The sequence below is a fragment of the Cervus canadensis genome, chromosome 22 (genome assembly GCF_019320065.1).
Source record: "Cervus canadensis isolate Bull #8, Minnesota chromosome 22, ASM1932006v1, whole genome shotgun sequence".
NCBI lineage: Eukaryota > Metazoa > Chordata > Mammalia > Artiodactyla > Cervidae > Cervus > Cervus canadensis.
Window position 1 is genome coordinate 27,585,707 of NC_057407.1, and position 24,091 is coordinate 27,609,797.

The window sequence follows — 24,091 nt, forward strand, 5'->3', positions numbered from 1 at the left end:
GATATCAATAATGTGGTTAGGAAGTGCTTTTCAAAATAAGATGAAAGGAAAATCATACAGCAGACCCACTGTGCTTCCAATTTCTGTAATTCTTTTTCTAGTCGAGAGCCAAGTTGTAATTTTTTCAAGGTATATCTGCAATTCTGAGCATATCATTTAACAGGAAGATAAATGATACCTTATTTCCACATAAAGTACTTGTACAGAAATACTAACCTCCCTATATTCCACTTCCCATTCCCCTTGCCCCATTGCATGGGGTTAAAAGATAACAGAAGAAATATATTCCTGAATGTAAAAGACCTGTTTGCCAGTCTGCAAAACTAGCAAGAATGACTTGATTAGGAAGCCTAAAAATTTGCAATGGTTATCCTCCATGAGGCAATAAACTACTGTATTTCACCCATTCTAAGACACAGCACTATTTTATATCTCACTAAGAAAGAAAGAAAGAAAAAAAATTGCTAATTCAACTATAACATGTTAGTAGTCAAAAGATGCACCCTAATGGCCATCTTGGAACCCATAAAATACAGTAATAATATCACTAAAAATCTGCAATCTTCACCAGCCTGATTACTTGAAGTAGAGCAATTTCAATTGCTTTGTGTGAGCCCTGAACATAAATGGAAAGATACATAAACATTTTCAGTAGCACACCTTCAATTTATTGACCTATGTAAAAAAAATAATAGGTCTAAAAAAAAGTCAGAACAGTAAAAGAATATGCAAAAGGGTATTTCTCTTTCTAGAAGGCTATACAAATATGGAAAAAGGAATAAGTTATTTGTTTGCATGTCTTTTTGTTTTTCAAATATCCCACCCCCCCGCAGCAAACTTCATTTTTAATGATACAAATGACTAAGGACCAGTTTAACAAATCACCTTTATGTATATATTACATGCTTTGGAATATAGATAGAAAATGTCCCCAAAAAGTTGTTCAGAAACTTCTCTATTCACAATATGAACAAGAAACTTGTATAAAAGAGGGGGAAGGAGCACCTTCTGTGGAATTCTGAAGCAGAGTAAAGATGATGAAAAAGATCCATCTAGAATATGGAAATATTTGCTTAAAAAAAAAAAACAACAAAAAAAACGAAAACTCCAAAACATCCTACAATAAACCATAGCGAATTAGTTCTTCCAAGGAAAGTATGAGGTAGTTTTAGCCTCATAATTAAATCTACTGCAGCTTGGAGGGTTTTCGTTTTTGTTTTTAATGAGTAATCTTGCTTTTGTCACTTGGTGACTTAGAACTACCTGGGGAATCCAGACAATATGCTTATTTTTCAAATGTTCACAATTTTAAGGCACATGATTCATAGAAAATGATGTGGGTTTTGTGTCTTTCTTTTTGTTGTTGCTGTTTTTCTTTATATTGTGTTAGGTTCTTTCTGTATCACCTTAAAATACTTTTCCAAACTCTTGGTTATAAAACTTTCCATATCAAGCCTGCCATTGCAATGACGGCCATGTTGGAGAGTTACCAGCCTGAAGAACATAGCTCATGCCGTTGGCATAGAAAGGAAAAAAGGAACTCAGTGATATTGTACCTTAGAAAATTCTCCAAGCAGAGTTTGTCAGTTACTCAGTGGGCTGCTTCATTTTCCCCAATCTGCTACCATAGTTATATTACAGGACAATACAGCCGTAAGTCTTTCCAGAACCCATTTTGTGGTGCTTATGAAAACCATCACTCTTGATAACAGCCTAAAAACATTTACACTCATTCAGAACTTCATGAAAATCCAGCTTCTCTTCAAGTAATTTTCCAATACTGTCTGAATTGTTCATGTCTGAGTAGACATAGTATGTAATTCTTCGCCAGCTCACAAATTCAAACTTTCTGATGGTGAGCAGTGACTAAAGAGCTTCCAGCTTCCCTTCTCTCATCATCCTGAATTGTGCTCTGAAATTTCCCCTGTCCTTCTTTCCTGTGGGAGACCCTGAATGCACTTGTCACAGTTTTGAGGTCTGCCTCCAACCACTTTTATTCCCTTACAAAGTGCTTGCTCTTGGTAAAGGCCAAGTCCTCCTCGGCAAAGGCTCACATGGTCTTCACCTTGCTCTGTTAGGTGAGGATCTGGACTTGGAAAGGCGGGATGTCATTCAAGGGCTTTGTGCGGCCTAGTGTGTGATTCACTTCTGGGGCCAATGGAGTCCTCCTTTCCACCTCGGATGCCTTCAGGTTTCTAAAGCCTATGGCCTTCCAGGAAGACGAACACATTTTGCAAGGCACACTAGTGTGAGAACGCAGTGCTTGGTCAAGAGGCCCGCCCGCAGTTCAGACTAATGTTCCGGGCTTGGAGTCTTCGTGCCAGAAGAGCCTCTGCTCACTACTCTCCAGGCTGTCTTCCAGCCGGTTTCCATCTGTACCGTCCAGTTGACCGGTCTCTGAGTACGGTCTATGAAAGGAAAACAGAAAAGTTACAACTTGGGGTTATTTTTGTTCCCAGAGTACAAAGGTTACTACACTCAAAGAAGTTAGTAGAAAACACGGTTAAGAAAATGGTTCAAAACTCCCAAATAAGGCAAGGGACGGCTGTGCGTTTTTTTCAATGTCATACTAGAAGATGATCTAACAGGCCCATGCAAGGAGTATTTATTTCTCTTGAGAGACAGACTGTTTTAAAAATATATATTTATTGATTCGTTTGGCGGCATCAGGTCTTATGTGCATCATGCAGGATCCTCCACTGTGGGCACACAGGCTAGCTGTGGCACACAGGCTCTAGAGAGTGTGGGCTTCCCTATTTGTGGTAGGTGGGCTTAGCTGCTCCACGGCATGTGGGATCTTAGTTCCCAGACTAGGGCTGGAACCCACATCCCCTCTGTTGGAAGGCAGATTCTTAACTACTGGACCACCAGGAAAGTCCCGAGAGACAGACTTGTCTAACTATCATTTCCCATGGATGAGTACCAAGATTAAGTTACATGTTAACTTGGGGGGGTTCTGTATGGAAGAAATACACAGTAACCCTCTGTCTAGTAAAAAGATTATGGTCATAGTTTTATTGCCCAGTAGGATATTAGCTGCTTTTGTGTCAACCGCAGGAAGCTTATCTCAGGACTCTCTCTTTTGGTTGTGGAGTTCAGTCTTTTGAATTCTCTGGGAACAGCTTTACCATTCGGTTAGTTCTCTCATGAAGGAGTTAAAGAAATCTTTCACATATGCTCATTTTCTGTTTGTGTGAGAGTAGTATTTTCGATTTTTGAAGTATTTTTGACAGTCACCCTTTAAGCATTCTTCAAGTTAAGAGACATATACTAGATGTTTTTCTTGGAAACAAAGGAATATATTTAAAGGGAAGCAAGGGTACCTTGGGACAGTTTACATCCCTAGGGTGTATGGGTCAGGTGTAAATTAAATCAGCATCGCATAAGATCACGGGTCCATTTGGAAGGTATTAAATACATCCAAATGAGGGCACCCTGTTATACCCACCGTTCCAATAAGCAAAACCTCATTCCTGTAATAGTACGTTAGAACAGGTTAGATAGTTAGTAGTTTTCTTTTTACATCTCAATGTCCTTTAGTACAGGTGAATAAAAAGTCCTTTGGAAAAGCGCTTTGGAAAGAAACACTACGCAAAGCCAGGTATTTAGTGGGTTTTTGTCTTTTTTTGTAATACAGAAACAAAGGCAGATTCTGTAACTTCACACATCAGTCAGAACAGGCAAAGCTCCTGCGATGCAAGAAGCAACACAGACTGCAAGTACCGTACTTACTACTGCTGGCTACACTTAAAAGAGAATTTATAACTGATCTCATTTCTGGAGACACAACCATTCTCCGGGACAGAAGCCCTTGGTTTGGCCTAGTAATAGAGTGTGATAAGGAAGGGGATGGGAAATGGAAAACAGGAAGTGAAAGAAAAAAAATCATTTTAAAACACAGTTTGGAGCAGCAGAGCCAAGCATTTGACACATGCTAGTAGCATAAGAGACTTCAACATTTCTAACTTTGGAAAGTTTATGCTGCTGACAGTTGTACTATATCATATAAGGAAAAAAATTATTGGTATCAATTTGCAGTCTTCTATCACATTATTAAGCTCCGGACACTCTGAGGAAATACATAACATATGCTTCATTTTAAAAAACAAACTCATCTATGACTCAATATTTCAAATCTTTAAGGGAGGATCTAAAGCTTTTATCTTTAACTTGAAACCCAGCTTTTCTGTTATTTAAAAATTATATTGCCATAAAAAAAATAGCATGTGATTTTAGAGCAAATTTCTAAAGCTTTATGGAGGATTGTTATTATACTTGGCTTGTTAATAAGTCAAGTTATATTGATCAGACTGTTTCATAATAAAAATAAAATCCTAAACCGACAAATGGGTAGAAATAAGCATTTCCATAACTCTGTGATAGGAGGGTAAGTTGACAAATCTTTCTAGAAAGCAGGGGTTTAAAAAATACTCTTTTCAATTTGATCCATTAAACCAACTTACTGGAATATATCCTGAGGAAATAATCTGGAATTCAGACAAATATTCTGCTCAAAGATTCTCAAAGGCATTACTTACAATTGAAAAAAAGAAAGGAAATTTAGAAATCATTTAAAATCAAAATATGGGGAATTGTTAAATAAATATATAAAGTATTTACTGAGTGAAATACCATATTGGTCACATAAAACAATGCTTAAAGAGATTTTTTTTTTAAAAAAGGAACATACATGTTGAGATATTAAGTAAAAAATTTGGGTGTACAATTTTATGTATAGTGAAGGATATAAAATTGTATATATGATATCATTATGACCATGTTAAAAATGAATACAGAAAAACGGGACATGTGCCAGAAATGTTACTAGCTAATATCTCTAGATGGTGGAATTATGGATAAATTATTTCCTACTTATTTATTCCTTTATTATTTTCCTAGTTTCTACAATGAGCTCATATTGTGTGCACATGCACACACATACAATAGGGATCTTTAAATAGTTTCTAATTTCCTGTATATCATGCCCCTTCTGACACCAGACACTGTTATCAGGCCCTCTTGGGCTGGCTGAAGTAGGTGGATGAACTTTGTAAAAATAGATATTCTCTAAAAATGTTTAACACTTCTTGAGTCCAGTGAAAGTGGTGTTTAGGATACTAGAACCGTCTTATGCCCTGAATGGTTTGTTTTATATAGTTTCTAATTCAGTTAACAAAAAGTGAAAGTATGCAAAGAGGAAAATTACTTGCAAATGTATTATACAAAGTGATTAGAACTGAATTGAAAAAATTCAGCTCAAATTTTGGGCCAAAGTCTTCCTGCTCCTAACGCATTTACAAGCATTATTTACAGAACTCCAAGCTATCTGATGTCCTCTGAAGTATATTTTCATTAAAATTCTATTTTGAGCACACCCTTTGTTGAGTTGAGACAACTGGCCTGATATTTTAAGCCAAGAAAAACTTTAGCTAAATATGGAGAAGGAAAACAAGGCTTTTGGGGTTAAATATCTCCAATTTGCTTATAACACTGAGTGCTTTAATAAGAAAGTGACCTCAAACTCACCAGTATTCACCTTTAAAAGTTACAGTCTATGGAAGCCTCCTATACCTGAAGTAATCTGACTTAAAGAAAGCAAAATTAAACTTTTCTTAAAACAAAACCAGAAAGTGCTTTACTTCTTGGCAGAGGTACAGATTATATTCTGTATTTAGATTCCAGAGGTACAGATTATATTCTGTGAGAAAGTGGGTGAGAAAAACAAAAGCTTCAATTTTAACTCCTCCCATGTATGCAAAGAACTGAGAAACATATAATCCAGAGTTTGCAATCTTTTTTAAAAATCACATTTTAACAAACTCTCCTTGTCTATTTCCTCTAAATGTTTACAAAGGAGTACTATTACAGACATACAGGACAGCTGGCTGCGTCTGTTGCTTCTTAATGAACACAGGGTCAGACACAAAAAGGCAGCAAATGTTTGAAATCAAGCCCACCAACTGTTTAGGAGGAATGAACAGTGTTTTCTGGCATAGAGATATTTTTCCCTGCCAGGTTCCAAGAGAGTCTTAAACGGGTATATCAGTAATACAGTTTCAAGTACAGCAATTAAAAAGAACCCTTCAGACACAGAACTTAAAGTATAGAATTCTAAGAGGGTCAAATTTGAATGAGCGGGATTAAATATTAACAAACTTCTTCTTAAAGGGCTAGGTATTTTTAGCTTTGTTGGCCATAAGATCTCTGCTACAACTATTCCCCTCTGCCCTTATAAGTACAGACACAGCCATAGGCAACAAGTGAATGAATGAGCATGTCTGGTTTTCCAATAAAACTTTACTTATAAACATAGGTGGCAGCTGATTTTAGACTATAGTTTGCCAATCTTTGAGCTAGATTACTTAGCGTTCATAAATAAAATTGGATTCCTGAATTCTTTAGATCAGGAACAGGGTACTAAAATTTTTGAGCATTGCTCTCTTACCTGCCTGGAGACAGTAAAGGATTATAGATGTTGCTATAGCAGCTGGTGTAGGAAGAATGTGCCGGGATCTCGTATTCGGATAGCCCTAAGGTTATCTGGGTCCTCCAGTTCCCAGAAGCATTTGTGGAAGACACTAGAAATAAAAATGAAAAGAGACAAAATTAGTGGGACTACTCAAAGTGAGAACTGTTTGGGTCATTCAGATGTGTGCTATAATCAGCTGCATGCAGAGTCAATCTTAAAAGCCAGTGTTTGGAATCAAGAGAGTTTCCTATTCCAATTTGGTCACTTACTGGCCATGTGACCTTGGGCAAACAGTTTATCCTCTTTAAGCCTCAGTTTCTTCATCTGTAAAGTGGGGACAATATAAATATATTCTGTACAGGGACAATATCAGGATTAAATAACCTTTAGTTAGTTAGTACAAATATTTAGCACTGTGCCTAGCAATAAATGATAGCTATTACTATTATAAATGTGAGTAAAGTTAATTGAAAGATAACGCTATAAAAAATAACCCAAAAGGCAAGCCAGAAAAAACAATTTTCATAAACTAAAAGTATCTTCCCAGTCTCCCAGTAAGGCTATGGTGGTTGGACAGCTTCATCATAGGCTTCCATTGTAAAGGTCAGGTGACAAGTTTGAGTTTCTTGGAGACTTTTAGAGGAAATGCATTCTATACATTGACTTGTTGAAACCTGTGGGTTCTTCACCCAAAGGTGGTATCGACGACCAGCAGGATCAAGGCACATTTTTGCCTTTTAAAAAAAGTTTGGGATTGAGGTGTAGGAAGGTAAATAGTATAGGAAAGATTTCAGGAAGAAGACATTTAGTTCTTCTGAGGGACTAATCTAGAACAAGACAAGGATCTAAATATAAAGGAATGAAATAATGCCATTTGTAGCAACATGGATGCACCCAGAGATTATCACACTAAGTGAAATCACAAAGAGAAATATCATATGATATCACTTATATGTGGAATCTAAAAAAATTATACAAATGAACTTACTTATAAAATAAAAATACTCACAGACAGAGAAGACAAACTAATGGTTACCAAGGGTGAATGGTGGGGGTGAGGGATAAATTAGGAATCTGGGAGTAACATATATATACTACTGTGTATAAAACAGATAAACAACAAAGACCTATTATATATATATATAGCACAGGGAACTATATTCAATATTTGATAATAACCTATATAGGAAAAGCATCTGAATATATATAAACATATACTTGAGCATAAATACACATATGTACATATAAATAAATAACATTGCTATATGCCTAAAACTAACACAACACTGTAAATTGACTATACCTCAATTTAAAATTTTTTCTTTAAAAATGGTAAAAAACAAAACAAAAAAATAAAGCAAGGCATAATATGGGAGCAAAACCTGGTGAATGCCCCATTGCTGGGCATTTGCTGTCCTGTCTCAAAACTCTGGCCAACTGATACAACAGCAGACTCATTGGAAAAGACCCTGATGCTGGATAAGATTAAAGGCAGAAGGAGAAGACGGCGATAGAGGATGAGAAGGTTGGATGGTATCACCGATTCAATGGACATGAACTTGGGCAAACTCCGGGATATGGTGAGGGACAGGGAAGCCTAGTGTGCTGCAGTCCATGGGGTTTGCAAAGAGTTGGACACGACTTGGCAACTGAACAACAACTCTAAAACGGGCCCTGCTCCGTGCCTCTGTGCACAATGCCATGCACGTCACCCAAGACTCAAAAGTCCCACACTGCTCCTGGAGCCTTCCAGCTCTCCTCTGATTCCTGTTGCTGGCGGCCAACCTCCTCCTCTCTTTTATAACCACAAAGCACATGTGATAAGTGTGAGACTAACACATTTCAAAACTCATCCGCAGTCCTGAATGCCATAAGGACTTGACTCAAGGATGTAAAAGTCCCACTTCCAGGAAGGTTTCATAACTCTAAGTCAGGCGGTGAGGCGTGGTGGTTGGGCTATCAGAGCAGTAATAGAATTCCTACGGGCAGGGTCATTTAAGCAGCCTAAGCCAGAAGTGCCTCATCTGTAAGATTAGGGTAATAATAATAAACATAGCAACAGCATTCATTACACAGAATTCTTGCATACACTCGTGGGAGAGTACACATAAAGTGCTGAGCAGGCCGGGTGGCACAGCGTTAAGTTGCCAATAAATGGTGGCTGTCCTGACTACTAAAACTGAGTCACCCAGAGAGCCTTTAGGTGGCTAGAAGGGATTACAAAACCCCTGACTGATGCGGCCTATTAATCGGAAACGTCTCTCTCCGTGAGAATGATGCGTGCTTGTTGAAACACATTACCGCAGATATAAAATGTAGACAGGAACGAGGAAAATTCCAAAAGGCAATTCTGAGAGCACTGATTCGATCCCCCTAATTCCTTAAAGACATGATGCCTTTTGGCCCACGGGGCCGAATCGTGCTGCTTATCAGAAAGGCTCACACCAGGAAGTGTTATCTCCGTTCTCACCTTTGCCCCAGTCCTGAGCCAATGGCCAGGAATGTTGAAATTTCTGAGTTACACCTGCTTCTCCCTGGCCTCGATGGTGAAAGAGATGATGGGCTAGATTTACCCCAGCTCTGTGCCCTGATAACCATCCACATGCGTCTCAGCCCTCATTCTTTAATTTCTGAAAGTCTCTCACGTCACACCCTGAACCTGAAGGGCAAGAAAGGCCTTCTCTACATCAGAGCACAAATAAGAAAGTAAGTACAGGAGGCTTTTCATGTTAGATGTGGTAATAAGTGGGAAGGTCCAAAGTCTCACACAAATAGCGAAACACCAGAACCCAAACAGAAATCTCCATGGAAATGCCTCTTGTCAACAACATTAGGAAACTTTTAAAGGAACAGTTTTCACTGATGATCACAGAGTGATTCAAGAATCCCTGAGCTATGTCTCACTAAGGTGTCATGCTTGAGACGGGGGGCAAGACGCACAACCTCAGTTTTTTTCACACAATTCCTGTTTCTTAGAACTTTAGTATTGCTTAATGTTCATATATTCCTCCGGTTGCTAACTAAACCGTGAACTCATCCAGGTCAGGAAATGGCTCAAAACCGGCTCCTCAGCATCTTGGACATGCCTGCTTGTTTGCTGAAGAAGTGAAATGCTCAACAGACTCTCCTCTTAGGCCCCCATTTCTTTCCTTAAAAGTACCTAGCACAGCTGGAGGTTTGCAGGTAATAGCGGTAATATCCAGCAGTAATAGTGGAGGTGGGGACCAAAGTCAATGCGTGGAAAGAATGCCTCTCTATCAAAATGATCTTTGAAAGTCCCTTAGATCAGCCATAAAGTGGAGTACATATGATTACTGAATTGAGTCAAGACCCTCACAATACTTAGAACAGTGCCAGGAACAGTGCTTAGTAAATGCCAGCTCCAGTGAGGTTCAGAAGTCTCATGCATGGACTGGAGCATTCAGAGTGAGCTGCCTTTTAGGTGATCCAATTCCTCATGGTGAACAAGGAAGGATGTATAATCCTGATGGTTTTCTGCTTACCTGAAGGGTTTATGCTATTCTTTTAATATATCAAATCTCTATGCCATGAGTACTTTTATATTTATTGAAGGAAAGTTAATTTACAATGTTGTGTTGTGTACCGCTCAGAAATTTAGTTATATATTTATGTACACACACACACACACACTCACACATACACACACACACACACACACACACACACACTTTGGGCTTCCCAGGTGGCTCAGACAGTAAAAAACACAGGAGACCTGGGTTCATTCCTTGGGCTGGGCAGATCCCCTGGAGAAGGGAATGGCAGCCCACTCCAGGATTCTTGCCTGGAGCATTCTATGGACAGAGGAGCCTGGGAAGCTAGTCCATGGGGTGGAAAAGTCAGACATGACTGAGTGACTAACACTTGCACATTTCATATATATTTATTAGTGTTACTATTTTTTTTTCAGAATCTTTTCCCTTATAGGTTATTAATCAAATGTTGAGCAGCGTTCCCTCTGCTATCCAGTAGGTCCTTGTTGGTTATCTATTTTATGTACAGCAGCGTGTATTTGATAATCCCAATGCCCAGAACACTTTAAAGACCCAGAAAAGATAAAAATACATGAAAGCCCCCAACCCAGGGAAGGTCTGTTAGACTTGAACCTGCCTCTCCACCCAATGGCTACCGCTTGCCTGACCTTGGGTCCTGGTCTCATGCACCCCTGAGGAGGGTGGTTTGGGGTGGGGGTGGGGCAGGAATAGGGGGCCATGAGGAAGATGCACTCTGGGTACCATTCTTACCTGAGGAGTAAGAAGACGCACGGCTGCTCGGAGAACAGGGGACCTGCAGGCCGGCAAAGCCCAGGCTTCTCTGCGAGCCCCTGTCTGAGTCAAAGCTAGTCTGTGCGCTGTGGCCCGGCTCCTTCTGCCCGGAGGCCCGCTGGTACCAGCCTCGCAGGTGCTCTGCCACTAAGGCCTTGTGGATGTTTTTGGTGATGTGCTCGGACTTGGCGGCAGCCTTCCGCGGCAGCCGGAGTGTGGCATACGGGTTATGGGGCACCCGGTCGACCTCGTCCTCGTGAAAGGACCTGCTGCAGTCCCTTGGGCGGTCGTATCCGTAGTGGGCGGACGACCGGTAGGAAGGATTCACACTGTACTGTCCCTCCGTGTCGTTCTCGTAGACGTAGCCGCCGGCGTAATAGAGGTCACACTCCGCGTAGGGCGTGTACCCGGCAATGTAGTAGCTGGAAGAAGGCTGCTCCTGACTCTTGGAGTAGACGCCATTCCTCAGACTTTCCTTGTGTGCTAGGTTGGGCATGCTTCCCGAATTGGAAGTCGAGACGTTCTGTTTCTTGGACCTTCTGCGACCCCGGGAGCGAGTGTCCAGCGTCTGGGTGGTGTAATAGGGGCCGGCCACGGGCGTGGTGCAGTAATACTCCGTGCTCGACTGGCTGGTGTAGGAAGACCCGTCATCCAGGATTTCCGTGCTGCTGCTTCTTTGGGATTTGGAGAGGGAGAAAAATGGCTTTTCGTGGTCCATCTCGGAGAGCAGGTGAGACTGAGACTCGAGGCTTCCACTCCGCTGGCGGCAGTGCTGAGATGAAGGCTCGGGTCTGAAAGAGGAGAGAGAGGCAAGCTTGCTAAGGACAAAGAAGGAAAGGAGGACTGAAATAAGGGAAAAGGGCATCATGTCGAACGAGTTGATAGCTCTTGAACTGCAATAGGATTTTTTAGGTTTCCAAAGCTGACCCACAACAGAATTCACTGCGTTCACATGGTCAAAATGAGAAAAGAAATAGGTTCCATCAATTGGGCAGTCCACATTCCTCTTTGAAAATAGAGAGGCTAAACTGATGATGGACAGCCTGCATCAAAGCCTAAGAAAAACCCACATGTCTTTGGAGGGTCCTTTTTCCCAACAGGATAGCAGGATACACAGACTAGGGTGAAGGCAGCATTCATGGGGTGGAGGGGGGCAAAGCCTGGCTAGGCTACCGGAGATCTCTGGGTTGATTCATGGTTCCATCACTTCCCAGCTGTATGAACATGGGCAAGATATTTAACTAATCGTCCTCTCTTTAATGTAAAATGAGGACAAAAACAGTACCTAATATCTCCAATCAGACTTGTTGTGGGGACTAAATAATATAGGACATATAAAACAGCACAGCCTTCAAGTAAACACTTCAAAATGTCACTGATGTCATTATCTTCATCCACACCATTGAATAACAGAGAGTAATGTCTGGTTGGAAGAATTAAGGCACAATACATCCAGTATCTACCCAAGGAAAATATATTTCAAGAACATTTTCTCGGCTTAGAAAATACTTGAACTGTTAAGTGGATAGAAAATGTAGAGCCATAAAGTCCTCCTGCAGAAAGTGATTAAAAACACAGCAAAGTGAAACAAAATCTTAGAGCAAAAGTCAACAGGGACAAAGGCACTAGAACGAAGCTCTCTTACTCCAAATGGCTGCTACTGTAGGCGTTCCGGGTGAGAACGGGGGTGGTGGGCATGCTCCGTCCTGCCTGGGGCCGCCTCTCCAGAGTTTTGTAAGGGCTGCTGTGTGTGGACAGCATTTCTCTGTGATGGGAAGAAAGAAATCAGAAAATGATGAGCCTCCCAACATTTCTGGCAAATCTGTAATAAGCTGATTAGAAACTTACTGGAAGGGGAGCGATAAATTAGGATTTGGGTAATAACATATACATTACTATATATAAAACAGATAACCAACAAGGACCCACTGTATAGCACAGGGAACTCTATACTCAATATTCTGCAATAACCTATATGGGAAAAGAATCTGAAAAAGAATAGATACATGTATGAAAAGTGAAAATGTGTTAAGTCATTCAGTCATGTCTCACTCTCTGCGACCCCATGAACTGTAGCTCGCCAGGCTCCTCTGTCCATGGGATTTCCCAGGCAAGAATACTGGAGTGGGTTGCCATTTCCTTCTCCAGGGGATCTTCCCGATCCAGGGATTGCATCCATGTCTCCGGCGTCTCCTGCACTTCAGGCAGATTCTTTACCATCTGAGCCACCAGGGAAACCCCATATATATGTATATGTATAACTAAATCACTTTACTGTATACTTGAAACTAATACACTGTTAATCAACTATATTCCAACATAAAATAAAATAGATACTCAACAAGGACCTGCTATATAGTACAAGGAACTATACTCAATATTTTATCACAACCTATAAGGGGAAAGAATCTGAAATATATATATACAAATAACTGCTGATAATTATATATATATTTATGTATAACTGAATCACTGTGCTATATGCCTGAACAAACACAATAGTGTAAATCAACTATACTCCAATTAAAAAAAAAAAGAAAGAAACTTGCAGGAAGCTGAAGGAATGGGAACATAAAGAGATAATTGGGAAAACTGTCTTTGTGGTTTAGTATCCGGGTGGATCTTAGATGAGTCTTAGGGGAAGCACAAGTGATCTGACTCTGAGTCATAAATATGAAGGAAAAAAACGAAAAGACTTTTGAAAAAGAGTGTACTGAATAAAACAGATTGAAAGCAAGGAGAGCAGGGGTAGCAAGTCCTTTTTCTGTAAAAAGTCTCACAGGAAGTATTTTTGGCTTTGCAGGCTATCCCAATGATTCAGCTCTGCCCTTGAAGTAAGAGAGCAGTGTAGACAACATGTATGTGACTGGAGGTGGCTGTATGCCAATCAGATTTGACTCAGGATACTGAAATTCAACTTTCATATAATTTTTATGTTACAAAATTGTCACAAAAAATATTACTGTTTTTTATTTCCCTTCCAGTTATTCAAAATTCTAAAAACCATGCTTAGCTCATGGGAGATACACAAATGGGTCACAGGCTGAATTTGGCCAGTAACAGTCATTCACAGCATTCTTAAATTGCCTTGTCCACTTTCCAGCACAGTGAGAACACAATTTGAAATTTTTTTTTTAAATTAAAAACAACTTTGATTATACCTCACTTACTACAAAAGCACGGCAAAAAAATTAAAAAAAAAAATACTGTGTTTATACCTTTAAAAACAAAAAATTAGATCTTACTAAAATTCTCTTTCAAAACCCACTTAAGGAAAAAACACAACTCGATCTAACATTTTATGTTGCTTAATATTCACTAACACTGTTATTTTAATGAGTGTACAGCATTCCACCGTAAGACTGACCGTAATTTACTTAAACAATCCACTAGTTGAGCATTTGGGGTGTTTTTATTTGTCACTAGTATAAACAATGCTGTAAGATAAGCATCCTGTAGTTAATTCAAGAGGAAAAATTCCTAGAAGTGAAATTGCTGGATGAAACAGCAAACACATCTTAAGCTAGAGGGGATGGAGGCATAATGATTTTTTAAGATAATCATTTTCCCAGTTATGATCCCTTTCGCTGAAACAGCTTTGTTTTCCTTGGTATAATAAACACACCTGCCCAGTGCTGTCTGACAGGACTTTCTTCGGTGATAGAAATGAACTCTATCTGTGCTGCCCAGCATCACAGACATCAGCCACATGTGCCTATTAGGACTTGAAATGCGACTGGTAGGACTGAAGATCTGAATTTTAAATTTTATTTGCTTTTAATTGAACTGGACACCACAGCTCTAGACACCTGGATCTCTATTGTTTAAGGCAACAGTTCTTAGATGCTAATCTACAAACTGGGGCTAATATGAAATAAAGGTTTCACCGGTCTTTGACAAATCAGAAATATAAAAAATGTTGGTTCTCTTTTCATGAGTGAAAAATTGTTTCATCTAAATAATCCTCTTTTATTTTGAGACTAATTTCCATCTTTCCTGAGATGCAATAAAACATGTTGGCTAAAATCACATCATAGGCTTTGCAGTCAGGCTACGTCGGTTCAAATCCCAATTCTGACATTTGCTAATTGATGAACCCAACAAGTGATTCATGCTTTCTGGTCCTTACTGTACTTATCCGTAAATGCTAAGGATGGTAGTAATACAATGAGCGTTTTCTTACGACTAAATTTGTTATTATATATTAAACACTTGAAACACTGTCTGGCACATACTAAGTGCTCAACAAATGTTAATCTTATTATTACTACAACAATGACTGCATTTTGGATATGTGTCATTTTTTCATGAAATCACAGTGCTGTTTGTGTGAACATACTAATTAGGCAAAGTAAAAAGCTGCTAATCCTATCTTGGACACAATTTAAAAAAACAAACAAACAAAAAAGCTAGTAGTGATCCATGCAGCCAAATTCTGGCAATCATTGGTCTTTCCTCTTTTAAAAAGTTATGGTCCCAAAAATATTTACTTGAGACACTTAAGAAGAAGTTACAGATTAAGAACGTACTCAGCCCCATTTTCCTTTGAAAGATTAGAAGTCAGTTCTATTGCCTGGTAGAGTTGTATTAAATGTTCCTGAGACCTTGGGTGATGCAACAGAACTTTGACACTATATCCAAATTCAGATTTATAGTTAATGCCTCTATAATTTAATATAAACCAAATAGACTTTAAGGAAATAGCCAAATATTTTTTAAAAGACCTCTTTAAAAACACTTCCACTTGCTGCCAACAACAAATAACTGGGTTAGATTCTACACTTGATTTTATAAGATAATCCTTTCTGAAAGAATAAACAGGATAAAACAGAAATAGGTTGACTGTTTTGGAGAAAACATCTTACAGTGGTGAGGCATTCACCTCACTGATGATGTGTCTTCTTACCTGGACTGTCTGGTATCCACAAACTGTTCATTGATGGACGACTTTCTGAAATGGATTCTCTCAATACCGAGAGACTTGGGAGGAAGAATTCTTGGAGAATGAGGTACTGAACTTGATCGCTGCCCAGCAAGAGTGAAGGTATCATTGGCTATAATAAGTGAATGAATGAATAACTAGATAAATAAAAAAGTAAACAAATGCCTTGCCAACACCTCCCTCCCCCAAATAAAGTGGAAGATCTGTCTGGTGAGTAAAATGTTGTTCCAAAGAATGTAATTTTAAAAGTGTTTAAGTTCCAGGAAATGTATTTTTATATTTTACACAATAGAAAATAGAAATTACTGAATGTTCTTGTGGGGAGGGACCCAACTGCTGTCAACTCAATAGGAGCCACTTTGAGCACATAAATCTCTCAGGTGTAATGGGTGATGCTTTACAAGAGTTATACCACAGAAAAATCTCAGTGTATAAGGGGTCAAGAGGAAGTTGGCCTGTAAAGTTGGACTGGATCAGTTTTGCCGAGCTTTATTTTAACATTTTTAGGCCTCCTTGGCTGACCAAAGACTTATCCTATCTCTGACAGGAATGAAACTGATTCCTGATGAGTCATTAAGGACTTGTTAATGTCTCTCACTGATATTTGTATTTTCAAAGAGCAGTTGGCAAGCATGGCCAAACCTCAGCTAAGAAGAGTTCTGAAATGGCAGACTTTCGCAAACCATTCCATTTGGAAGAAGATAAAGCAGTAGGGTTTAGTGGCTTCCTGAATTCTTTTTTTTTTTTTCTGAATTCTTTAAGTCACATCAAACAGACAGCCAGCTCCTCTGCTTAAGCACAAGGAAGGGATTATAAGGAAATATTCTACCACTTGATATGAAATCCATTCCATCATGAAATGTGCTGAACATGCGTCATGACAATAGATAAGGTCTGCTTCTAGGAAACCGACACAGTAACATGTAACACAATTTCTAAAATATGTGCTTCTTCCTAAGGAAAATAAACTCCCACTTATCCAGAATAAGTAGACAGAAAAATCAAAGTTTCCATTATTTCCTGGTACTGTAGTGTAGCCTGCACAACACTCATTTCCTGGTTTTGTTATTAGACACCAAATATATAAGATGTCACCACTGGACAAAGCTGGGTGAATGACTCTCTATTACTTTGCAACTGCCTGTGAATCTATAGCTAATTCAAAAGCTTAAAAAAAAATCCTGCAGAACCTTACAAACCTTATCAAGATACCTATTTACTCATGTTATGGTACTTTGATTCACCGAAGTCATGTGATTTGTGCGGTATTATATTTAATCCTGAGCTAACCTGTGTAAAGGGAAGCCTGGGTTCGATCCCTGGGTTGGGAAGATCCCCTGGAAGAGGGCATGGCAATCCACTTCAGTGTCTTGCACAGAGAATCCCCACGGACAGAGGAGCCTGGTGGGCTACAGTCCATGGGGTTGTAAAGAGTCAGATATGACTGAGCGACTAAGCATAGCATAGCACAACCTGTGTAAAAGCTAATCTTAACCCCTTTCCCAACCATTCTTCATAAATGTAAGCTAGTTGATTCTACTTTTCCCAAAAGAGTAATAAATAGGCTTTCCTACTCAAAAAATTGCTTAGTATTTCAGAATATGTAACATTTTAAACTGAAAAGGGAGAGCTACTTACGATCATCATAGGTGGTAGTGTCAGACAAGGAGCTACTTTCTGATGGGATGATGTCTTCTGTGAACAAAATAAACTGTCTTTAGTACAACAGTGCCTTTGGACACCCCTAATAGCTCAATAAAACAATTTTCAATGGAGTGCATCTTATTTTAGTTAGATAAATGCAACCAGTTATAGTGCATTAGGAGTAATTAACTGTTGTGAGAATGGACTCATTGACCACTTAAGACATAAACATCTTACCTACTATACAAATATTACACTGGATTATTTCTTACAATGGAACTGACTTGAGAACCTTCCTTTGAGAATCTACTGCACTGTTAGGATAACTTATTTTCTGAGCTCTCTTCTTAAGAGAAGGGCTTTTTCTTGATAGAGTGAGGACTTTTGTGGTACAGAAGCTTCTCAATCAGACTAGGGTTTCCTAACAGTGGGTAGCACTACTGACATTCTAGACTAGATAATTCTTTGTTGGGGGGTGCTATCCTTTGCACTGTAGGATCTCCAGCTTCTATCCCTGGATATCAGTACCATCTCCACCCTCAGTTTTGACAATCAAACATGTCTGCAGACACTTCCCAGGGATGCAAAATTGCCACTGGTTGAGAACCACTCAAAGAGATAGACCTGGATTCAAAGCTTGGTTTTGTCAATTATTGGCTGGGAGACCCTGGGCAAATTACTTAATCTCTCCAAGCATCATTTAGCTCAACTCTAAAATAGGATGAGAATAGTACCTGGTGTTTAGCACTTTGGTGAGCATTCGATGACATAATAGATGTAAAGCCCTTGGCCTTGCTCCTGGTACAAGACAAATGCTCAATAAATATTAACTATACTTATTACTTTGGTTACCTACATACAGCATTCTAGTGAAAGAAGTCTGGTGGTTGGAAATGCCCATAAAAATGTGATTATTATTGGTGCTTGTCAAATGTTACAAAATGGGTTTAGCAAAAAGCGACATCTCACTTTGCTTTACAGCAGAAACTGACACAATATTATAAAGCAACTATATGCCAATAAAATTTTTTTTAAAAAGTGACATCTCTGATGTGTTGATGTGCTTTGGCAAATCTTTCCATATTCAGTTGTCAAGGATGGGCAAGGGTACAGGCAAATGTGACACCTCAATGTAAGCTTCGAAGCCATTATGAAGTGAATCTCCCCATCCAATCTAAAATTAATCTCCATCAGAGCCAAGAGGACTGTCTCTTAATTGGACACATGGTAGGGCTTGAAGGCAAGATGCCAGGATAATCAGCTGTCAGGCAGGCTTTAAAAATAATCCACCCAATATATACTCAACCATTGGCATCACTGCTGCCCAAATGTCAGTCACTGTAAAGGATAACATTTGAATCTTACACAGTTGGAGATGAATGGGCCACAACAAATGGCTATCAAAATTAAGTGCCCTGCTCACCACCCATCTCCTATAGGTCCAGAGTGTGGCCACCAACGAGGCCAACTGGATTTTGCATTGTGTCAAAACCATCCTAAATTCCCCAGCTGTAGCTGACGAACACTTGTGTGTTGATGTCCATGCATTCACTTACCAAAAAGCCGTATCTCTGCTTTTCAAATCATATGCCCTAAAGCTGAGTATACTTTAAACCTCATTACCATATTTTGTCAAATCTAAGATGTATTACTACTTGATATCCCAGTAAAAAAAAAGAAAAAGTACTGATCATAACTGTAATGCCTCATCTAGAATAAGAATTATCCCAATTTCACAGATGCTTAAGTGGGGAGAAAAAATGTCTTGGAATCAAAAGAAATAATCATATTTCAACCAATGATCAAGGCTAAAAATCATGCTAATAAACATAGAAGGCCAGTTGGACTTGAAATCCACCTAAATGAGATTTTTTAGTTTAATTTTTTTCTGAATATTAGTTTTAGATACATGATGTTGAGAATTTTGAAAACACTAAAGAGAATTAATAAGAAAATTGACATCAAATTCTACAACTATTAATATATTTAAACTCTTGCCCAACCAGTCTCTATGCGTACATATTTATACAATGTCTGGACTATGTTGTGGCTACAATTTTGTATTCTGCCTTCTGCATTTCATAATACAATAGGAACATATGTCCATAAATAGCCTCCATAAATAACTGTAGTTGTTAAGAGTTCTTTTCTATCCACATATATTGGATAGGTCCTTAAAAAAATACATGGTCTGCTACATTAAAAATCTCTGAGAAACTATTATGTAGGGCCCAGCTATCTTAATACTCTGTGTTTTCAAATATATTTCTTGCAATGACATCAAGCCAGTTAAAGATGAATCTCTTATTGGGAAACAATATTGCTGTGTAAAGCTCTTTCATCCTGAAAATTAAAGCAATGCAATAGTATAGTATTAAAACAGTGAGAAGGTCACAGAAAACCAAGTTAACATACTTGTAAAAATGAAATTCCGAATCATTTTTATCCTAAGAAACTTAAGGATCAATCCATTCTTTTCTCGCTCATCAAATGAACTGGTTTGGAAACAGTACATTCCATCAAGAGGACTGACTTAGGTGACTCAAAAAAACCTCACTAGTTACTAACCTGGTAAAATAACTGTTGCTTTCTGGCTGGGTTTCTTTCCACATCTAATGCGGTACTCATTTATAGCATTTTCAATCTCCTGAAGCTTTTTCACTGCATCCGTGTAATCTTGCTTTCGTTTTTTCTTCACGGTTTTGCAAAGGTCGGGCTCATTGGCAAGCTTCTTCGCAGCCTCAACCAGCTTTTGCTGTATTAGGAAATTGCTCTCCAGTTCTTGCAAAGCAGGATCCTGCATTCACATGATATTGCTTTATTTTTATGGACACACACAGTCACTCTCATATGTCCTGGATAATAAAATTTCTCTTTCTCATGCATTCTCACATCGGATGCTCTTTGTGAATGAGATCTTCCTAAGTTTTACTGCTTAGATATTCTCAAATAGTTTCCCAGAAGACAAGACCTCCCTCCTCCATTTACTTTAACTTAACAGTCCAATTCTCTTTCCTTTTCAAAGAAGGGAATTGGCCTTCCATTCATTCAACTGGTTGGATGAAGATCATATTGTTCAAGAAGGGATCTTTCACCCAAGATTCGTAGCCAGAGAATGTTATAGTCATATGCACAGCTTTAGAAACAGATAAACTGAGATTCCATTCTTCTTTCTGGGTAATTCCTGATTGCATGGCCCTGGAGATATTATCTAATTTTTAATGCTTCAGTTTTTTTACTTGTAAAATGGATGCAACATCCACCTTATGCAAGTATGGTGAAGAAGAAAGAAAACAATGTATGTGCATTGCTTAGCTCAGAGCTGGGTATACACTCAACACTTAATAAACAGCAATGCTCACTTTGTTATTAATGGAAACCGCTACTATTTTCTAAAGCCAAGATGGCCAAATTTCTACAAGAAACATGAATAGGGTCATACTGTCTGATAACACAAATAGGAAAGTACCCTCTCTATTGGCTAACAAATCTTTTAACTTTATTATACCTAAAGTGCTATACATGTGTTATCTCACTGAATACTCCTTGCATCTCTCAGAGGCAAGAACAATCATTACCCTCATTTTATTGACAAGAAAACCAGAGAATTGAGACTTCAGAGAGGTCAATGATTTGCCAAAGGCTACTGTTTTAAGTGGGAGACTCTAGTGCTGGAATTCTTAATTCTTAAAATAATGTTTCTCAATTTATAAATACTTAGGAGTTCATTTAATACTGTCTCTGTTTGGAGGAGTAAAGTCATGAGAACTCAATTTTAACTAAACTGTGCATGAAGGAAAGAATTCAACTTGGTCTCCATGATCACCTTTAACTGGTGAGATAAAAATATACAACAGTAACTCAAAATCCAAAGGAACAAGTCAGCTACATTCAACTGACAGCTTTTCTGCCTCACTGTTGATAGAAGTACTCAGAACTGGTGCCCATACCTCTTCACTTGGCAGCAAGTTGTCATCTAATTTGAACGCAGTACCTATACGCCTTCTGACCTGAGGAGGTTTCTCACCTACATTCAGAGGATACTCCTTGGGCATTTTGCCTGTGAGCTCCTATGAAACAGGACAGAACCAAGAGGGAGATTACTGACCCTGGCTGGAACTGTCAAACACAATCTGAAATGTTCCCCAAAGCAGAAGACACTCACAGCCTCCCGCAAACAGATCTTCTTAAGCTCTTCAACTTTCTTCAGGAGCTTTTCTTGCAACAGTTTCTCCTTCTTCTTGAGTTCAAGGATCTTCTCTCTCTTTTGCTCCTCACTGACTTCTGAGTCTTGAGAACCTGGAGGTGGGGTGGGGGGTGGGGAGGGAGGGCAGGGAAGGTTTACACACGCATGTTTCCTTCCTTTTCAGAGGACAAAGGATTTTTAAGCCAAACCTGCTATTTAATAATAGTTTCTTTCTTTTCTCCTTGTTTCTGAACATAATAAAAGGAAACTGGAGAACATTTTCTCATGCTTCTGGGCATCTAACAGAACCTGGTAATAATATATGCCTTCTGCATTTCGGTTCAGTCATTTGGGAAGCAATGATAAAATGTTTAATGTTTCAGACACACTCAATGAAAAAATTCATTTTTCTGAGCAGGAGAGAAGGTAAGATGCTCCTAGAGATAGTTGTTTGGAATGTTCTTTTGGAAAGTAAGCAAGGCAAGGATATTCTATGTTTCAGATTCACAAGCTGACAATGGGATTTAGATGAGAATATTGTTAGTGAATTACATATACTTAGTGATACTCTCATATAAATGTCTGCAGAGTAAGGGTTTAGGAGCAAAAATCACTTTGCGGGTGAGATGGAGTTCGAGGGTTGTAATCATGGTTGATTTTATGTTAAATGGAAAATTAGACAATTGTCTGTATCAAAAACCACACACTGGAGAAAAAAAAGCTGATGGACCTGATGGGGAGAAAATATTCTTGCAAGCTACCCCGAGGCACTCACTGTCTCAGCTGCTGCTGCTAGTGTTAATTACACAACCTGAACTTTATAACTTAACTTGCTTCATATTCTTTTAAAAAGTAATTTCAGAATTTTATTCAAAACTGCTGTACACTACAGATTCTCATATGCTTACTTATTCCAGAAATAATGGGTTAAAAGATACATTTAAAAGTGGTTTACAACAACAACAAAAATGTAAATTAAGATACAGATGGCTTGCACGCTCTCTAACCCAAAAATATTACCTGAGGAAATTAAACTGCCGTTGCTTGCCATAATGAACTGGCTTTTTGCCTCGAGTGTTACCAGTTTGGAGACCCTTGGTGCTCCTGTCTCCGTCAAGTCCATTGCGATATCGTCTAAACTCCTGGCTGAAGGAATTTTTGCCTAATACAACATGGAAAGGGAATTCATTCAGTCACACCTATTCTGAATTAATAAAATGATTCAGTTAATATGGAATAAAAATGTCAACACAAAGGACAATATAGAATTTTTATATACTATAGTGATATTTTTCAGAAAAAAAATTCAGACTTCAGCTTTGTCGCTAAAATGTTTCATTAATCAGGCATGATTCTTCCTCATGGTATAGTTCAATCATTAACATTAAAAAGTCATGAGTGCACACACACACAATGCCTAAAAGTTGGCAAATCTTACAACTTTCAGAGCAGGCTATATGTTGCCCATCTGTTAAATGTAAGAAAAATTAAAACTGGTAGTAAAGTTAAAAAAAAAAAGCAAGACTCAAGAAACAAAAACCCATGAGGTTGCATCTTTTCTAAGGAAGTTTATCTTCTGAACGGAAAGTAAATGAGGGATGGGACTTTGTCCTTGTAGAAATACTTTCAGTTACTTACTTTGCTTTGCTTCCGGTCCAAGTAAAACTGATGCTGACTAATTGCCATTACCCAGATGGACTTGATGAGAGAGGAGTTCGCATACCACGTTTGCACAAAGAGGCCACTCTGCCCAAAGGTTTTTCTGGATACCGAAATCCTAAAAGATTAAGGAAAGCACTCATGATTTGTTTCTGGCCCAGCATAACATCAAATGTACCCAGTGGGTAATGTTGTAACAAAGCATCTCCTTAATTGTTTTTTCTTCTGCCACACCCTTGCCTTCAAGGTCCAAGCTTCTGATTTTCTCCTTTTTATGAGAAAGCCAATCACATCTGGGTAATATCTTCTTGTAAAAGCAGTATATTAAACAACACAAACACACATCTTCAAAAGAATATGAGAAAATGGGCAGAGTATTAGAAAAAGAATAGACACATGTATATGTATAACTGAATCACTTTGCTGTACAGATGAAACTAACACAACATGGTTAAACAATTATGCTCTTAAAAAAAAAAAAGAAAAAAAACAATTATGCTCTAATACAAAATGAAAATTTAGAAAGTAATTAAGAGAAAATGATTATTAATATGTCAACCATATAATATTTTAGAAAAACCTAAGTCTAGTAGGCTTATATACATAAATATAAACATTCTGTACTCTGCACAGAAGCATGATACTGGAAATAATAGAAAATAAAAATTATTTCAAAGCAGATGAGAATCAGCCACATTGGAGACTGTACTAAAAACATCAAATTAAAGACCACAGGATGTGGGACCATCACAAAAAGGTGAGAATAAACGTGTTACTAAGATCAAGCAATCACGACCTGTGGGATCAGTACCTTCCTCCAAGGAAAGAGCATCTCAGATCTAGGTGTAATTGTCTGGCTTTGGCACTATCAGAGGATGAACATAATAATACTGTCTGATAATATGCAT

The 24,091-nt window shown here is 38.6% G+C and overlaps 1 protein-coding gene across 5 annotated transcripts in view; it reads right to left on the minus strand.

Moving 5' to 3' along the window:
- Window positions 1-645: 645 nt before the first annotated feature.
- The window catches only part of FRMD4B (FERM domain containing 4B), a 360,069-nt gene continuing 336,623 nt past the window's right edge, over window positions 646-24,091 (minus strand). For 4 of the 5 annotated variants that reach the window (XM_043443093.1, XM_043443090.1, XM_043443092.1 and 1 more), the window contains 11 exons: window positions 23,163-23,301; window positions 22,545-22,686; window positions 21,504-21,637; window positions 21,289-21,408; window positions 19,907-20,135; window positions 17,333-17,389; window positions 15,659-15,806; window positions 12,398-12,517; window positions 10,732-11,543; window positions 6,446-6,578; window positions 646-2,408 (listed from right to left, as the gene is read on the minus strand). In XM_043443093.1, the coding sequence (XP_043299028.1) occupies window positions 2,288-2,408; window positions 6,446-6,578; window positions 10,732-11,543; window positions 12,398-12,517; window positions 15,659-15,806; window positions 17,333-17,389; window positions 19,907-20,135; window positions 21,289-21,408; window positions 21,504-21,637; window positions 22,545-22,686; window positions 23,163-23,301 (2,155 nt within the window). In that variant the 3' untranslated portion in view covers window positions 646-2,287. The remainder of the gene's footprint in view (window positions 2,409-6,445; window positions 6,579-10,731; window positions 11,544-12,397; window positions 12,518-15,658; window positions 15,807-17,332; window positions 17,390-19,906; window positions 20,136-21,288; window positions 21,409-21,503; window positions 21,638-22,544; window positions 22,687-23,162; window positions 23,302-24,091) is intronic. The other variant, XM_043443091.1, reaches the window with a different exon arrangement.